General features: G+C 32.0%; 1 protein-coding gene across 1 annotated transcript; it reads left to right on the forward strand.

The window, feature by feature from the left end:
- Positions 1-9531: 9531 nt before the first annotated feature.
- On the forward strand, positions 9532-20626 carry LOC143044658 (low-density lipoprotein receptor-related protein 2-like). The gene is made up of 4 exons (XM_076216723.1): positions 9532-9705; positions 18813-18926; positions 19777-19913; positions 20447-20626. Exons 1-4 carry the CDS (start codon positions 9624-9626, stop codon positions 20462-20464), a joined length of 351 nt encoding a protein of 116 aa, XP_076072838.1. The 5' UTR covers positions 9532-9623; the 3' UTR covers positions 20465-20626.
- The last annotated feature ends 424 nt before the right edge of the window (positions 20627-21050 follow it).

The raw sequence follows: 21050 nt of genomic DNA on the forward strand, positions 1-21050 counted from the left end.
ATTTTTGTACTGGTATGGATAGTAAACCCCACATTGACAGAAACAGTGTATTTTTGTACTGGTATGGATAGTAAACCCCACATTGACAGAAACAGTGTATTTTTGTACTGGTATGGATAGTAAACCCCACATTGACAGAAACAAGTGCCTGTGTTTATTCTTTATTTTCAGACAAACACCAGCTGGCAGATAATCTAATTTTTAATTTAACGTATTTAAAATTAGTTAAAATATATATATATATGTAGTGGTAAGTTAATTAAACTATTGAAATTATTCTGACTAAACAAGAACTCACAAGAGCTTTATTTTTCCAAATTCGCGGCACCCAAATTATTTTTGTATCTACTTTTGGTCCTTATATAAATTTTTCATATCATTAAGCCGCAAGTCAAATCTCAGACTTAAAAATGGTACTTCGCAAGATCTGGTTTGCGCTAACCCAGTTTTAATTAGCGTGGGCGCTGTCTTCCTGCTGATATCGTTCCAGTGTTCTAGCACTATAAAGTCCTGCAACTACGGTAGGCTAGCACAAAGCAGTCAAAATTTTACATACACCCTTTGGTTTTTCATTTATTTTATTTTATTTTACTTCTCTCTTTTTTTAGTACATACAAAACATCTCACTTATTCTTTTTGCAAAACTCACATACACAAATTTAGGCTTATTTCGGTTTATACAAAATATTTGGTATATATATAAATTCACATACACAATTTGGCATATCAAAATTATCCCTATAAAGAAAGAAAAGAAAAAATATCTCTTTAAACGTTGCTGCCGTTCACTGCTGTTTGCTTGACATAGCTTTCCTCCTGTTCCTACTTCTGGTGTCTCCGTGTTTATCAATTATTTATTTTTACGTATATATTGGTGTTTTTTTTTTTTTTTTATTATTTTATTATATTTCTTTTTTTCTTTTCCATTTGTTGGCAGATAATTATTTTATGGTGCCTGTTTGGTTTAACAGTATTGTTGATAAATATTTTCATTTTTTACCCTCTAATTGACGGGGATGATTCACGTGTTTTCATATATTTTTTCTCTATTGTATTCATATACAGTAAAACATTTTTTTCAATTTTTTTTTATATGTGTGGTTTTTTTATTAGATAAACACACGTTATGGATAATGCCGGTCAATCGATCGATCGCCTTTCTCCTTGAATACTTTAGTGATCATCAGATGCTGCAGCTTGTTTTGCAGAAGGAAGAAAAGATGTAACTGTCTTTGCCGCATCGGATTTGTCTGTATCATGTTTGTTCGTGATTAGCAATTGACCTGGTGTTTGTTTGGCTTTTTATTTGGATGTCATCATAATTATGGTATGACAATTTTGCTGATGGTGAGTCTATGCATATTTGTAACACTTTTAGTATATGAGGCCATACCAAAGAATGTGTCTGCTTGCCCTAACCCTTCATACCCAGGCACTTCTATTAGAAAGAAAATGCCTACCTACATACCCAATCTCTCTACGTTTAGGTAGGGTTTAAGCAAACCAGAGTACTTTGAAATGTGGCCAGAGTACTTAAGAGTATACGAATTTTGCTACACGTCTTTGGGTTTTTTTCTATGGAGTTGGTGTCCTCTATTGTATATGGGTCCCAAACGGTGCAGTAATATTCTAATTTTGAACGGATAAGGGGTTGACCAGTATGCCCATAGGTCCTTAATGGTCACTGAGTTTATTTTATGATTTTTCTAAAGAACGCAAGAGTCTAGTTTGCCTTGGGTGACATGTTTGAATGTGTTTGATCCAATTTAAATTTCACGATATTGTCCCAGTTTAGTTAGGGGGGGGGGTCCTTCAAACTAGTTTACTTTGACCCGCCACACTTTGTATGTGCCTGTCAGACCCAGATTATTAGAATATCATTCAGTGGTTGTCGTTTGTTTCTGTATGTCATATTTGTTTTTCGTTCATAATTTTATACATAAAAGGCTGTTATATTTCTCGTTTGAATTGTTTAAAACATTTGTCATTTCGGAGCCTTTTATAGCCGACTTTATTGTATAGGTTTGGCTGATTATGGACGGACGTACGGTGATCTATAGTTGTGGACTTCTTTGTCATTTGGTCTCTTAGTTTGTGGAGAGCTGTTTCATTACCGATCATAAAACATCTTCTTATTTTTATAAAGCTTCAAAAAAGATGATACAAATATCATCAGAAACTGGTATGTTGTAATTTTATAATGTTTAACTCTATATAAATCATAAAATATGATGGTCGGATCTAGACATAGTCTATGCTATACTTGATGGTTTACACAGAAGATGTGGTATGAGTGCCAAGGAGACAACTCTCCGTACACGTCTTTTTTTCAGTTGAAAGATTAAATTTTACAGGAGTCAGTTCGGTACGGGCCATATTAAGTAACAAATATCAAAGCCTATTGTAATGATAGTTAACATAATACACTTCTATATAGGACACACACTGCACTAATAGTGGTAGTAGCTATGAGACTATAATAGATAAAATAAAATGTAGTACGAGTGTCAAAGAGACAAGTTTCCATCCAAGTCACAATTTATAAAAGTAAACAAATATATATATATATATATATATATATATATATAGATCAAACTAAAGTCTTCAACACGGAGCCTTTGTCCACACCGAACAACAATCTATATTAAAGGGTTCCCACAAATGACTAGTTTGAAACCATTCAAACGGGAAAACCAACAGTCTAATATATATATAAACGAGAAACGAGAAACACTTGTAAACCACATCAAGAAACGTTAACTACTGAACATCAGGTTCCTGACTTAGGACAGGTGTAACAAATGCAACGGATTTAAACGTTTTAATAGGTACCAACCAACCTTCATCCTTACACGAAACAATCGTCTAACATCACAACATAGAAAGACACACTATAATATATCAATTGAAATATAGATGTTATGTATTGATATCTTTCTACTGTATTGTTAGATATTAAAAAGAAGATTAGTTATGACTAACGAAGTCAAATTCATCATGTTATCTTTTTGTTCATTTTATCACTAGTGTCATTAATTTTCGAATTTTGACCTTTGAGATAAATTAAGGGGACGTTGACTACTATACATTTATTTCCCGTTCCTGAGGGAGATATGAAGATTTGTTCACCCAAGAATATTCATATTTCACGAGGGCTTTGCCCGAGGGAAATGTGATTTTTCGAGGGTGAACAAATCTTCATATCTCTCGAAGCAAAGGGAAATGAATGTTTTATTCCACTGCCTATGCTTCGTTTACTTACTGAATATACTATATTAATATGTATACGTTTGTTTTCTTATCTGCTTGTTTAAATAGCTAAACACGGCATAAACAGTACGGATCAAAGGTAAACTAATAGTCTTTTTATTTTAACGCTTGAATAAATTTAAACACGGTAATAACTTATCTAACGCTATTTTAATTAAACGACTTTCAAAACGGTATGCACATTAACCTTGCGTAACGTCATACTACGAGGTCCCGATCTACAGAGGGGAATATGATGTTCAGAGGGGAATATGATACTCAGAGGGGAATATGAAGTTTTGTTCGACGTCACGTGTGATAGTTTCAACCAATCAAATGCTGATTTCACTATCAAAATCAACATGCAGTGGAATAATATAGTATATTCAATTGTGAAGAATTTCATTGCAGACAAAAATGATGCATGAATATAAATTTAATAGATATAGGAAGATGTGGTATGAGTGCCAAGTCTTGTTTCAATCTATAATAGATATATAAAACTAGCATTTATATATCGACAAAAATCTTAATAGTTTTCCTGTCGAAAGATGGTAGTGTTCACCGTCTTCCTCCGCCAATAAAAACTGGTTTCCACGAAATAGACCTAAAAGTGGCGTGAAAACACCAAAAACCGATTTCCCTCAAAACAGACCTAATTAATTAACAACAACAGTAGTATTATTAATTTTATCACCAAGTGAAACAAGTTAAACAAAAATCAAAAGACGATTCTTAAAACTGTTTACCTTTATAAATTATAGTATTGTAAAAAACTGAATGTGAACTACCAAGTTTATTAAATTCCAGGAGGTCGAAACATACACTCACAAATAATCTGTATAGAGAACATTTTTCATATTTTATGAACTTTCAGATCATTTTGGTCTCTGGTAGAGAAAAGTCTCATCGGCAATCATACTCATCTTCTTTGTTATATTAACTTGTTGAGCTTTTATTTAATTGGCGTGTATTTTCTTTTCGTTGACGATATAACGGATAGAATGAAAAAAGATAAGTACATATTTGTGGAGAAATATCTCTACAATAAAACTCTGATACTACATCCACTGCCTCTCTGTGCTACTCCGCCTTAAGTTTACGACAAACTAAATCAAAGAAACAAACAACTACACACACATTATCATGTATCTTTTAAGTGACATTTCGTTTGCTTCGTTAGCCTTACAGAGTCGTGATTGAAAGGTCATAGTTGATACCAAATCTAAATACCACACTGAATTACGTCCATTGTACATATTTCATCTAGAGATTTTTCAAACGGAGAACTTGTCAATGAGTCTTTGAAATAAATTGCGATGAACAATACTATCAGTTATAATATTATTTGTATACATATAGTTGAATAGAAAACAATGATTTTGTTTTCATTGTTACGTTTTAAATAATTGAATTATTAAATGTTAGAAAGGAAAAGTGAATTATGAGCGTATATCTGCCCCTTGTAATTATCGTAGTTCATGTTGCAATAATGTTTTGACTGATACAATTAAAGGAATGCGGACAAATTACACACATACATGTTGTAAAATGATGAATTTTCTTTATTGGTTTGCAAGCCAACATTGCGATAATAACAATAAACACCATCCTTTTGATTTGAATATCAAAATAATACTGCTTTACTTCACAACGTAATTTTGCTGTTTTTATGCATCAGAGGGACTCCTACACCATTCTTTTCTGCAGGCATCGTTTGGCCACCTGAAAAAAAAAGATCCAGAACTTTTAAGGAAATACATCTTGGCAGAATATGAATTTGATGAGACATGCAAGTGTACGTTTTTACCGATGAAACATGCAACGTGTATCTTTAGATACATACAGCTTTTACCGATGAAACATGCAACGTGTATCTTTAGAAACATACAGCTTTTACCGATGAAACATGCAACGTGTATCTTTAGATACATACAGCTTTTACCGATGAAACATGCAACGTGTATCTTTAGATACATACAGCTTTTACCGATGAAACATGCAACGTGTATCTTTAGATACATACAGCTTTTACCGATGAAACATGCAACGTGTATCTTTAGATACATACAGCTTTTACCGATGAAACATGCAACGTGTATCTTTAGATACATACAGCTTTTACCGATGAAACATGCAACGTGTATCTTTAGATACATACAGCTTTTACCGATGAAACATGCAACGTGTATCTTTAGATACATACAGCTTTCACCGATGAAACATGCAACGTGTATCTTTAGATACATACAGCTTTCACCGATGAAACATGCAACGTGTATCTTTAGATACATACAGCTTTTACCGATGAAACATGCAACGTGTATCTTTAGATACATACAGCTTTTATCGAATAGACATGCAACTTTTATTTATCGATACAATGTCATGGATAAAGAAAAACTACAATAAAGCATGTTACTTCACAAAGACAATGCTATTCCAAAAAATAATCAGACTTCTTTGGTTACGTGATGAACAAATCTATTGATCAGTGGTCATTAATGATTGTATAAAATTTGGGCAAAATTGAAGTTCACTAAATATATGTAGCTAAGAGTAAGGTTCAGACATATCAATAACTTAAAAGTTGCCTCATGAACCAACTGGTAAATATCAACTAAATTGTTATTTCCTAGGATAACACTGAAAAAATAGTATAAAATGCAGACTTGAATACTTACAAGTTTTACGACATTCGAAAATAGTCTCAAAATTATTCTGATTCCCTCCACATCCACCGTACGTGAATAGTTCACAATGTGTAGTCAAGCCATTGTAGTAATATCTTGGAAAATGTCCTTTACACTTCCCTGTTTCACTTGGTAAGGAGCAAATGTCAATAATTTTCGGTTCTTGTCCTGAAATGGAGTTATAATTGTTACATGATTTATTGTAAGTTTTATTCTAGTCGAACAATCGAACTTGGTTGTTTCAGTTATATTTTTCATTAACAAATTTTTAGAAAAATCTACGATTTACCAATTATACGTAAAAATGTTGTCCAACTTATCTTAAATATTTGACATTGCAACAGACTAGTACACAAACATAACCTCTAAGACAAATAATAACGAGCAACTAATAGACAGTCTAAATAGTCTAATTTGGTACAGGAACAACATGTTGAAGTTTTACAACCGTTTTGCGTGTGCATTATCCCGTTTTCCGTGAGCATGCCCAGTCGGAAAAATTAACGGAGTCAGTTTGTAAGTGTTTGAAAGCACATGCAAAATCACATGGAGCAGAGAAAAATATCTAGCATATTGAGCAATGTGTCTATGCAATGTGTTATGTAGTCCAGTTAGTCCATACTACTAATGTTGTCTGCTAGTCTGACAAGTTTCATCCAAAAAAGTGATTTTAAGCTTGAACCGACATTGGTATGAATCGATTGGTTCTATTATTCAACTAATTGCAATTATTATTCGCCTCTTGTAGATGAAAAGGATAATGATTGTATTTGACAATGGACATTCAATCAAACTATTTGTTTATATTTTACTTGTGCAGATATATTGGTTTTTCAAGTGGCAAGTAAGTTTTGCATTCGATATGGGTGATACATGTAAAAAGGTCTTAATTATGACTTTTCTAAATGAAAAAAATAACAGAAATTGTCAGGCTTATAATCATGCATAAACTGAAACTAAATTGACCAAGTGCAATATCTATATTTCTATGAAGTACAATGTATTTCCAATTAAAAAGTCTGAAAAATTAAGCGATAGCCATATGTGCATGTATACATGCGCTATAATAATAGTCAGTTATAAATTTATCGTAGCATTTGTGTGTTTATAATGATTGTATTAAAATTCACGTTATATTGCTGTTGTTGGTTTTTTTTATCAAATAAGATTACACCAGACGTGAAATTATGTAAAACAAAATAAATACTAAACTTACCGAAAACACATGCAATGAAAATGCAAACAAGAATACACAATATACTTCTATTCATTATTTAAAATGGTAATATTTAGGCTAATCATTTAGATGTAGGTGGTATTTATAGTAAACATGCATCTAGATATGTTATAATCACATATAATAATTGTTTTATGTACATTTGTACATACATTTAGGAAAAAATGTCATGTATAACATAATAGGTAATATATATTATTGCTTATAGGAAATAATTACACTAATGGTCATCATAAAATATGTCACATGTTTTGTTGTCCAGTTGTTTGATATAAAACAATGTAATCATGATACCGCACAAAATGAAATTTATTTGTAAGGCTAGCCAAATATATATTGATCTTGCTTTTTTAAACTGTTAAAAAGAAAGTGAGCAAACTTGACAAGGGTATTTTTCATTTTATTATGAAACTTTGGTAGAAATTCTTCACGAAATTATAGTAAGAGAGTCGGACATATTCAAATTTGCCCGAGGTTACTATGACGTCCTATACTGCTGTTTTGCCAGACAAGCTTTGGACGTTTGACGTAAGAGTAATCACGTGCTCCAAGCTTGACTGGCAAAACAGCCGTTGGACGTCAAAGTAATCTCGGACTAGATTCTAAGATGGCGTTATTTTCTACTTTTCTTTAATGATAATACTATTATAAATTAATGATAGGGAAATGTTCTAAGTATTTTTTCCCAACATAAACAAGGGCTTGACATTTGCAGGTTATTAAATAAATTTATCTGTGTTTGTTATCGTGCATAAAATTAAATATGTATGTACCAATTGAAAATCGTATTCCGCGATGATATCATTAAGTGGTAATAAAAGAATCTCTGATACAATCAATCAAAACTTAACTAACTACTGTTAGCACATTTTATATTGTAATTTGATGTGTTGCTGTCAAAGGGTTATGTTGGCATTGTTTTGAAACTTTTTTTGTATACATTTATTAGAAATCTAATTAGGCCGTTAGTTTTCACGTTTGAACTGTTTTTAAAAGATTTCTGATTTCAGAGCCTTTTATAGCTGACTATGCGGTATGGGCTTTGCTCATTGTTGAAGGAAAATACAATGACCGAAATCTGTTTTTTTTTTTTGGTGTCATTTGGTCTCTTGTAGACAGTTGTCTGATTGGTAATCATACCACATATTCTTTTTACATAAATAATATGAAATAGAATTAGAAGTTTGATATCGTATTGTCTATAGGAAAAGGGGCATATTTCATTCCCTTACGCATGCGTTATATTCTCAATCTTATTCATTTGTATCTGTAGATATATAGTGAAATTGTTTTAAGTTCGAAATATCATAAAGCTTTCAATTTTCAATGAAGTATATGTAGACTTTAATTGTATGTACGGCTTTCCTGAGTCAGCAGTTCACGTGCAGAAGGGCATTAAACTTGTGAAGGGTCGTCGATGTACAGCTATCCTGAGTCAGCAGTTCACGTGCAGAAGGGCATTAAACTTGTGAAGGGTCGTCGATGTACAGCTATCCTGAGTCAGCAGTTCACGTGCAGAAGGGCATTAAACTTGTGAAGGGTCGTCGATGTACAGCTTTCCTGAGTCAGCAGTTCACGTGCAGAAGGGCATTACACGTGTGAAGGGTCGTCGATGTACAGCTTTCCTGAGTCAGCAGTTCACGTGCAGAAGGGCATTACACGTGTGAAGGGTCGTCGATGTACAGCTTTCCTGAGTCAGCAGTTCACGTGCAGAAGGGCATTACACGTGTGAAGGGTCGTCGGACAATGTCTCATCAAAACAGTTTACGATGCCTATACACAAGACAGTTGATATTATTTGATGCAGATAAATATTTATAAAAAAACATTTTTGCCTTTTCACTGTTAATTATTGTCACAAATAATTGGAATGTCTAAATTATACTTTTGTATTCTATTTCTTTCAACCTTTAATTGCGCAAGTTATAGTAATAATGGTTTTCGCAAATCTAGTTTTGTTTCGTCTGTAATTAAAGACCTTTTACGGAAATGTTGAAACTTTATTTGATGATGCCGAAAATTATATCTACATTTGAACCCAAAGTTCAAGTCCGTCAAAGAACTGTGGTCGTAAAATATACTAAGCCTCTCTTGAAATCTGATGACAATTTGAATGTATGTATACAATAAGCGGTTTATACTTACTTAATTGATAAAAACATAAACCCAATTATCTACTTTATCTCAAGTTTGCGCTAACCTTTCGTTCAATTTTGAAGAAGTTATCTTTTTGTACTAGATTACATACAAGAACGTGTAACAATTTATGAAATGGTTTTATATGTTCAAGAGGTCATTTCCCTCGTTCGGATGATGTTTTTAACTTTGATCTCGACCTATGAACCCTAAGTGATAATATAAATAAAGAATAATTAATGTAATTGCAAGAATCTACTGTCAGGTTTAGTTTTAACACGTATCCACGGGTTCTTCACAGTCAGAAGATGTTGTCACAGAAAACATCAGGAATGCTTGTTGTGATATCAATTGTGATAGCTTTCACTGTCACATGTAAAGGAAGTTCAGGTAGGAATTTCTTATTTATTTCCAGTTCCAATGATACCGGGGGGTATTCCTTAGCAGCTGCTTAGATTGTTCCCTTTTACTTTTGTTTTGAATAAGAGTTTTAATTCTTATGGAACGTTTTCGAGTTTGAGTCATGTAATTTGTATGAATTAGGAATCATAGAAGGTCTAAAGTCTAGAACATCTTCATGTCTTGTTGTTTTTTTAGGCGTTCCGCATGGAGGTTTTCCAGGGTGACATCAGATCAGTATAGGTGGTGCTTGTGTTCTTTAAATAACTTATCTGGCTTGTTTTCTGTTGATAAATTTAGAAATTATTAAGAAATCATGGTCCTATCTCCAGCAGTCTTTCCCAAGTTGTTGGGGTCATCATACTTTAGATTCTTCAATCAGAGCTAGCTCTGACTACACAGCTACTTTTTCATAGGTACTAGTTGTACTAAAAATATGTAGTACTGGAAATTTACTTTTAATATTCAGTACTATTTTGTTACTCTAAAATTATTGTAATATTTAGGTACCTGTATTTTACAGTACTTTATTTGTACTTGAAATGTAGGTACTACAGATTTTTGGTTACTAACGTTACATAATGCTGAATATGTAACGTTAGTAACCAAAAATCTTACAGAAATAATACAATAGTCCGTGTTTGAAAATCATAATTTTAAGAGATTTAAAATAGAAAAACTATTTGTATTATTTCTGTACCAAAATATCTAGTACAATCATGATCAATTACTGTAAAATACAAGTACCTAAATATTACAATAGTTTTAAAGTAAAGAAATAGTACTAAATATTAAAAGTAAATTTCCAGTACTGCATTTTTTAGTACAGAAATAGTACCTATGCAAAAGTAGCTGTGTATAGTTTTTTATACTGCGCTCGTTCTATTTGAGCAGTCAAAATGCGTTGACCGTATATTTCTATGTCATATATACAGTCACTGACCTGATATCACTTTTCCTCATGAATATTTAATTAGAAATTTCCGAAATTATAACAGTCGGAAAACAAGCCTTAGAAACGACCGTTGTTGCTACTTTCTTAAGACAACAATGGGACTGATATTAAAACCCGACATTCTGAAATTGCGTTAATTTCGCGGAAAAAATAATTTAGCGCCAATTTACATTTTTTTTCATTTGTCTGTTTTTAAATTGCCATTAAGGTCAGAAAAAGATTTCTTCTTTTTCACAGATAAACAAAGATAACATATAATATATAAAAGATTACTAATACGTATCTCAAAGTTAAAAAAAAAACCAAGTCTAACGTTCTATCACCCCTTCTATCACCCCTTAGGAATCCCCACTGGAACTAAATTCCAAACGAAAGACATTTTTTTACAGTGTAGTTTTTTGGTCTTACACATCGATGTCAACGTTAAAGTTCCAATTTTTGGATCAAAAAATAATTTGTTTATGACCCTGAGGGAAAAAAAATGTTTGTTTTACCCTCAGCTGCCATTAAGTGAAATGCTAAAATTGAAAGAGAAGAATTGTTTTCGACTTGTCGCCAAAAAATTGATAACATAATTGTTGACTTAGCCCCCAGAAACTGCTCTGAAATACTTGTATATAAATATAAAAATGCATAGTTTTTTAAATGTTATTATTATTTTTTTCAAATAGAAGAAGAAAAATTTAACTTAACTGAGTCTTTTTTGTTCTTATTTTTTTTTCAAGTTCATGATTTAATTTAGCACCATTTATTTGTTGGTTAAGTGTGTTTTTTTTTATAATTTGATTCCTAACTTGCATGAAATCAATGAGATTTATTGTTATATTTAGTTTGTTCATACAAGGATTGCAAAATAATTTCCTTTTATTTAACTAAATAAATGAAGATTTTACATTCAGAATACTTTCATTATGATCTCTTTTAAGTTTAAATGAAAAAGTTAGGACCAGGTATCAGCAATGAAAAGGAACTCCTGTTTTTTTTAGCATTTTAATCCTGTCGTGATCCATTATTTATGAATATTTTGGCTACTCCTTGTATTAATCAAGGATTTGTATAGTAAGACTTAGTATACAATTCCTGGTATTAATTGAGTAGGCATTTATTTCTGTGTGAAAATAATTTGGCTACAGCAGTAAAAATACTTACCAAAACATAAATATTGAATTATCTCTTGAAATATTAAATCGTTATTAAATTATTATCCCTATTATGGCACATAGGGACACATAGGGCCTATTTCACTGGGACTGAGTTCTGAAAAGTGATAAAAGGTGTTTCTCTAATTTTTTTGCACATGTTTACAGTATCAAAATATATTTAATAAGATTATTTTTAAGATTATTTTAATAATATCCACATGTAAATAACAGCATATTGTGCATGATTTAACAATAGTTTGTTCATGAAATAGTGTCAAACAAAGGGACGTAACTCGTGAATTACCGTCGGCCCCGCTTCATGAGAAATATCGACACATCGAAGTGGAACTTTTGCGTATCTCAGCATATCAAGTGGAACGAATTTGACATATCATAGTCCAAGTTATGTTACATAACATAATTTAAATTCAGCATAGCTTCCCGAGAAGTTAAGAAAGAAAATTACGATTTTAATTTCTTTTGACCACATTTTTTGGTCAACACCTACACTTTGAAGCGTTTCTATCCATACGAAGGTCGACTATCCATATTTAGAAACAAGTGCCTGTGCTTTGAAGACATATTTTGAGAGAAAAAAATTATCTAAATCCATAATTGAGTTGATGAATATATTCCTTATATACTCAAGAATGTTCAGTTATAAGCAAATTAGTTTTAATTCATGCAAACAACTACAAATTAAAAAAAAACGGGCTTCACTTTTTTTGATAAAAAAAAAATGCCCATATATGGTAATCACATGACGTCCATTGTTGCTTTAAGAAATGGGGTCAAACCGGAGTCAGCTTTCCGACTGATAATTAATTATTCATACGACCTATACAACCTGTTCTTGTTTCCAATGTATACAACGACTCAAACTTATATTTCTTTTGCAATTTTTAAAAAATAACATATTTCACTTGTTAATATTTTTGGTTTGCAAATTATACATTATTATGTTTTATGGTTATTGCTGATATTTAAGTTCACTCTCAAACAAATTCGTTCACCATGTAAATTTCATCGTGTTGTATATTTCACCGCCTGCATGATATGATGCCTTTTTATAAAAGGGAGAAGTTATTTAAGCAAATAATAACATTAACACATTAAACAACAATTGAAAATGTTTATTTTTAGATTGCAGTATAAAGACAATTATAGTGCATTGACTTGACATATCAACGATATAAGGATTCGCGGCCCGAAACGGGGAAAAAGCTCGATAGAGCCTCGCATTTCCCCGTTTCTAAGCCTCATCATCTAATCTGGCTTGTCATGTTTTGGATTTTTTGTCAGATTTTCGAAATCCTTTGGTTTTATCCATTTGAATGCCTTGAAAAAATTTGCCAGGTGACCCCCATTTTTATTTTTGTAAATCTTTTACATGTATAATGATAAGCCATCTGTAAAAGTTTCTAAAATTTTAATTACTTTTTAACAGTTTTTGAGAAGTTCAACCTGTCAATGATAAAGCTATGAAAAGTCAAGAGAGAATATTTTCCCGCCAAAATTTCAATGGCTTATATCTCGAAAACAAGCACGGTGACCTATATATATTTTTGCTCTTTGGATTTCTTCATTAATTCCCTATCAATATAAACTAGTGTTTTGAAAAGTTAACTTAGTTTAATTCGCATTCAAAACGTTTTACGTCCTAACGTCAATTCTAATTCGAATTACAATGTACGGAAGCCGATAAGGGCCATTAAAAAAAAAAATAAATGTCGAAATTTCGACATAACATGTCGTTTTTACGACATCGCTATGTCGTAATTTCGACATAACATGTCATTATAACGACATCGCTATGTCGTAATTTCGACATATCATGTCGTAATAACGACAGCACTATGTCGTTATAACGACATAGCTATAACGACATAGCTATGTCGTAATAACGACATCGCTATATATATAAAAGAATATGTATTATGATTGCCAAGAGACTAAATGACACAGAAATTAACAACTATAGGTCATCATAATGCCCCCTATAATTAGAAAAGCCATCGCATAGTCAGCCAGTGGCGGATCCAGAGGGGGGGGGGGGTTCCGGGGGTAGGAACCCCCCCTTTTTGTGGCCGATCAATGCATTTGAATGGGAGCATATAGTTGGAACCCCCCCTTTACTCTGGGTTGGGAACCCCCCTTTTTAAAATGGCTGGATCCGCGCCTGTCAGCTATAAAAGAGGGAGGAAAGATACCAGAGGGAGAGTCCCCGAAATGCTGTGTGGCAGACAGTGTTATTAATTAATTATTAGCTCCCTTGGTAAAACTCCAAATTTCATATTTAATGTATTTAATTGTTAAATAATTTACATGAAGCTTAATAAGTATATATTTGTTAATTGCATAGCTTTTGCTATTTGAATTCATTGGTTAAAGATTTTTATTTATATTGTAAAGTTTAATATTTGCATCGTCACAAAATCTTTGGTTACCTTCTTTGGATACCTTCAGTGAGAAACTTATATATTTTATAGATCCCATTTAAATTTGAAGGATAACGGCCGTAGATGAGCTCTACAGCCAGATAATAAAGATTAAAAATATAAGCTGTACAGTCGGACTAGGTTAAAATAAACTTCTATATGATATACTCAATACTGTTGGAAGAATAATATGTGGATTATCTGAGGACTGAAAATCAGTAATACCAAGGCAAGCCAAGCTTTTCATCTCCCTATAAATAAGCGCAAACTTCATGGCTTCTTGTAATAAGGGTGAATTGAAGTATTGATTGCTCTATTTCTACTTTCAAACGTTGGGCACGATGTTCCTACAACTCCTAGGATTTAAAACAGAATCTTCGAAATTTCATCCGCAAAACAAAATAAAAATGTTAGAAAACACGAACCAATATTAAAACAAATTCAATATATGTTTTAAATTATGTTTTTACAGCTCTTGATCATATACTAAGTAATATTTAGTATATTTGAGGATTAAAATAAGAAAGCTATGTGAAAAAAAACCGGATGTCCAACGTTACATTTATGAAAAACTGTTTTAACTCTTATGTATAGTGATCCTATTTCTTATTCTCTGATCTTCTTGATTCTTGGCAGGAACAACTACATGTGTCGGTTCTTTGTGACGTTAAAGCCGTTATTTTGCCAAATTTCATTTGACCTGGTGGCTGCATATTAAGCTTGAATAAGAAAAATGTCCAACGACGTTTTTCGTTAACTCAACGACTGAAAGTGAATTTTTTAAGTAGATATAGCAGAAAATGAATAAAAAGATTAAGACAATAATAATATCTAACAAAAGTACAAATATTTGCCTCATGTGAGTTCAAATATTGCTAATTCAATAAAATCTTCTCTACACAGTCGTTTTTCAAACGGTAGCCATTTTGTCCAAGTTGATATTTCATTTTTCAAAGCAGTTAACGCGTATTTTTTATAATTGATCAAAACAAAAGTTACATACACGAAGAGTAAAAAATGCCAAGATTTTTTTTTTATTAACTACATATTTGGGTCTTAAAGGAATAAAATGATTCCACACATTACAAAACGGTAGCCAATTTGTCCAAACGTCTGAAAACGTCTAAAATCCTAAAGACGCTAATTTCCGACGTTGCATGTGCTAAAGATTCAATTAAATGTTCATGATAATTAAAACAGATCGTGTTATGAAATTTGGAAAATGAGGTTGATGATTGCTGCCGAAAAAAAAGAATAGTGCATGTTGCTATAGACTCCGCCCCGTGACATAGGTTCGACACAGGTTAAATTTTGCAATTTTTATTAATCGTTTATAGCTTTTAACGATTTATTTAAAAGAATTGGGAAATGGGGAAAAAATTCCACTACATGAACTTCGTCCAACTTTTGCAAAGACAAATTGGAGACACCAAGACAGTCCTCTAAATGTAAAATGCGAATTGAAATTTATGTTACGGAAGTACTCCGAAATAGATCATTTAAAGTCGTCACTTCAATAAGGTGCAATCACCAATATTAAAAGACTTAATACCAGTTCACGGAATGTTTTACTTCGCGATTTGTCCTGCTATTCATGTTATAACTGTCGTGATGAAAGTAATTCCTGTACTAGCGAAGCCGGAACTTTTCGTCAATATAAACTTGTGCATGAAATGGAGGTAATTGAAAGACGAATCCCAAACAGCGACGAAAACCGTTTCACCGAATTAATAAAAACCCGGGATTATATTTTCCGTTTTCGCGGACGATCCAGGAGTAGATTACCATATTTTAAAATGTATATCAGAAGTTAAACACTATAGATGACTTGGGAAATAATTCTCAAGCCAAGGTTCAAGTAATTGAAGGGGTGTATTTCGACAACTTATGTGCCAGGGAAAATACAATTCTATTCAAATTTAACCAAGGGTAAAAATGTTCGATTTACTTGCAGAGTGTCAGATATATTTGTATTGGGGTTGAATTAAGATATAGAAATTTTACAATGACAGATGACATGCCAAGAAATTGCCTCCGTTGAAATTTTGCAAATATCCCATAGAGCAAATTACATGGATGATTAATATTGACCATTTGGTATATGGCCGTGTTCTTAGCGAGACGTACATAAAGGTCATAAATTAATTTGTTGAATGAAATTAAATCTGTATCTACTAATGGGTGCCGTAGGAGGTCCATCGGAATTTTTAGCTAGGATTTCTTGGCATGTATGCACCTTGAAAGTTAAACATCCTATGATAAAAAAAAATATGGAAAACCGTATACATGTACTTCCGTTCCATCTTTCCTTCCTACATTACTTGCGACAGTACTGCATTTTTAGTTGAAATAACTTAAAGGGTAAACATTATTAAATCGATTTCCACAACTCGAGGTAATTTTTGATAAAATGACATCACAAAACGAACAGAACCAGAATCAACCAACAACATAAAAAAACGAATAAAACTTGCAAAAATTAATCGAAGTAAAAAACCCTCGACGCCGCATTTTAAGTGTAACGTCGTGTTGTAGGAACATCGTGCCCAACGTTTGAAAGTAGAAATAGAGCAATCAATACTTCAATTCACCTTTATTACAAGAAGCCATGTAGTTTGCGCTTATTTAAAGGGAGATGGAATGCTTGGCTTGCAATGTCAGTCCTCATATAATACCACATTTTATTCTTCCAAAGTTTTAATCAACCTTGTCTAGCTATACAGCCCTTCCACGGTCGTTAACTTATTAACCTGAGATGTGATCTATAAAATATATTAGTTTCTCACTGAAGGTATCCAAAGAAGGTAACCAAAGATTTTGCGACGATGCAAATATTAAACTTTACAATATACATAAAAAATCTTTAACCAATGAATTCAAATAGCAAAAACTATGCAATTAACAAATTTGTACTTATTAAGCTTCATGTAAATTATTTAATGAATGGCTATTATCTATTTTGAATTTATTGTTTTATGGTTCAATAAAATCAAAATAAATTATTGTCATTCATTATAAATAAATTTCTATCAAAAATAAGGCTTAAAGAACTTTTTATATTATTTATATTAACAATAACAACGTACACACATGTTGGCGTATGAATACACAACGTCAGAGTGGGCGTGTCGCCATCAAAATTGACAAATGTACATTGAAAATAAAACTAATAATTTTAACCAATCAGAAAACAGTAAATACACCAAATTTATTTATTTAACAATGAAATACATTAAATATGAAATTTGGAGTTTTACCAAGGGAGCTAATAATTAATTAAAAACACTGTCTGCCACAAAGCATTCTGGGGACTCTCCCTCTGGTATCTTTCCTCTCTCTTTTATATCTGACTATATATGCGGGGGCTTTTCTAATTATTGGGGGCATTATGATGATCTATAGTTGTTAATTTCTGTGTCATTTAGTCTCTAGGCAATCATAATACATATTCTTTTATATATAGATGTCGTTATTACGACATAGCTATGTCGTTCTAACGACATAGTGATGTCGTTATTACGACATAGGGATGTCGGTATAACGACATGTTATGTCGAAATTACGACATAGAGATGTCGTAATAACGACATGTTATGTCGAAATTACGACATAGCGATGTCGTAATAACGACATGTTATGTCGAAATTACGACATGCTATGTCGTAATTACGACATAAAATTTTTTTTAATGGCCCTTATCGGCTTCCGTAACAATGCACGTCAAATTCGCTTTACTGTCCAAACGACGTTAATTTTTAATTCGTATTAACAAAAACGTATGTCTAATTCGAATTAAAAAAGAATAGTGTGTGAACGCGATTAGCGAATTCGATTCGAATTAAATGTTCGTGTGAACGAAGCATTATTTTCCTTTCGTTGTCAGAGGTTGTATCTAATTGTTCCGCTACTTATTTTGTTGTGCCTTAATTTGGTATTCTGGTTAATCTTATATTCAGAGTTTGCTCATTAGCATGATGTACTTATAATGTCAGGATTGGTGTCAAGATTTTTGACGTAAACCCACTTTTGTTTCACTTTTTCTTTTTTAAGCTGTGTTCATTTGAGATCTGATTTTTTAGTGTTGAAAATTTTTGTTTCTCTTTTCTAAACACGAATGGTAATGCAATTGTTGAAGTAGTTACATTTTTTTTTCAATAATCAATAGTTTGGGTTGGCCAATGCCTCTCAAATTTCAATCTTTCTAAGGTATCAACATAAAGTAATTTAAGAAAACGCAAGTTTGTGTAATTTCATAGAAAGTGATATACCTTTATTTCATATAGTACATAGACATAATTATGATATCCGCCCTCGTCTTTCAACGATATTCGACACTGTCTTAATAATCATGTTAGTTGGTTCAACGCATTAGAACTTATAGTCTTTTGGGAGTGATTCATGCATTTGATAAATGTTCAATGCTTGGAATTGTTTTGTTTCTTATTTTTTGAAGATTTATTTTCAAAGGTGGTGAATATATGAATACACATATTTGTTTTACCTTGAAGTTTGGCAATCATTTTTGATGAATACATATTTAGATTAGAAATTTTAACTTTTTAGTTCAAGTGTGTGACGAAGATGAATTCCAGTGTCGAAGGGGCGAATGTATTCCAGACGTGTGGAAGTGTGATGGCGAACCTGACTGTAGAAATCGAAAAGATGAAAAAAATTGTCGTAAGAAATCATAAACTTAATATCATTTATGTTATAAACTAATTTACTTTTTTGGTCGAGAATCAAGACGACATAAAGGGACTAACAAGTTAAAACAAAAGCTAGAACAATCTAAACTACTATGTAAAATCAAAACAATATGTATGAAAAAAAACAGTCTAGTAAGTCTTAATTGTCCGGGACAGTCACAGAAATAGTATTCTACTAAAGGGTGTTTCAAATTTTCTCGGTGTTTGTTCTTTTTATATTTGTTTCCCTAAATTAAATTAAAAAGATATTTTTTTTCAAGAAAACATTAGTTAGTGTTTATATATTTTGCTGTTTTTCAAATTTGTTTAAGCATTATTCAAACATGAAACAAAATTATTGACCTATTAGGTCCGAGTACACAGTCATTTCGTAGTGCATTTCTTTTAGACAATAAATGGAAATAAAAAAAAAATCCCACCTGCGCTTTCTCAATAATATTTTTACAGTTTGTTGTACTACTTTTGGGACAAATTATATCAAAACTATAGAAAACTTCATCGGCTCTAACTCGAAATATGGACAATTTTATTTAAAGGGGGTCTTGAAATCTTTTGACAGCTTCCGAAATGCTAATTTTTAACCTTTTTCAGCTGGACCAAATCACTACTTTACTTTAAAATTCATGAATCAAATTTTTTCACAGTGTAATTTATCCTCCTTCTTGCTATTTGAGGCATAAAACATGAAGAAATAAATTTGGAAGGGGTATAAAAGAAATTGGTAAGTAGCACACTGTCCACACTAGGGAATATATCAAATATTGAAAGTAGTCCCAGCTTTACGTCTATTTATGAACGAATGTATGTTTTTATGATTACAGCGACAGAGAGATGTGACGAAGACCAACATTTTTGCAATGACAATTCATACAATCGCTGTATCCCTATAGCCTATAGATGTGACAATGACCATGACTGTGAAGATGGCAGCGACGAGGACCCTGCAATCTGTAGAGCCGTAAGTAGTCTTAAATAACCAATGTGTGCAATGTAAAAGTATGTTTTTCCTAGTAACTTTAGATATTTCTGACAAAAAGTTTTCAAATCCCTATTACCAGAGTCTTCAATGTCTAAATTTATAGTCAAATGATTAAAAGGCACATCTATGACTATTTATGAGATATGGGTTTCACTCTATGTAGGAGGTCGTACGCTGGCATTTATTTGTTGATTTCTGTGTCATTTGTTCTAATGTGGAGAGTTGTCTCATTGACAATGAAACCACATCTTTTGTTTTTGTCAGCTATTTCCAAATTCACAATATTTCTAGCAATGACAGTTAATGTATGTATTAATCTTTAAAATAACAAATTATGATTATTTTGAAGCAATGTTTTGAAGAATAAAATATACAGTGACGTGTATTCAGTAGGGAATTCTACCATATATCAAAATGCAATGATTTTTTTTGTTTTTGTTGATAATCTTTAACGTATAAGGCTTTGATATTGGTGCACTGTTTATTATAATTTTCCTTAATTTATATTTCAGCCAAGACCACAAGGATGAGAATGGATATAGAATTGACCAATAACAGAGACTAACATAGTGTCATTTCACTGTCAGAGATTATCCCGGTAGTTCAAGGAACATTTCTACAATTTAATTTACAAATTTTTCGTTTTTATTGTTATGCATTGTTTATTTTGAATATTAAATTTTTACATTTTCTTTTTTGGTTTAATGTTCAGTTTTGAAGGGGATAAAAAGACTAATTGAAACCATACCATTTAATAGAATGTTGAACATTATGAAATTAAGGATTTCAAGTAAGATTATAACTGCATTTCCCGCTGAAACTGCCAATTTATGCAAATAAGCAATTATTCTCGAAAATCGGAATGGTTGTACAAACTTAGGTAATTGACACTGAAAACGAGGTTTCGGAAATACTTAACATTGTTTTTAAATGAAAATAGATGTATAACATGTAAAGGAAAAAACAACAACCTAATAACACACAAACTGACCACACAAAATATCTATCGAAAGGGTTTTCGTACGGTACTGTGCTATCGATCACTCACAAAACTGTGCTCAGTTCGTTCGAATAATCAAGTATTTGATGGGTTTAATTTCGATATGAATAATCGTA

This window comes from Mytilus galloprovincialis, chromosome 9 (assembly GCF_965363235.1).
Source record: "Mytilus galloprovincialis chromosome 9, xbMytGall1.hap1.1, whole genome shotgun sequence".
Taxonomy (NCBI): domain Eukaryota; kingdom Metazoa; phylum Mollusca; class Bivalvia; order Mytilida; family Mytilidae; genus Mytilus; species Mytilus galloprovincialis.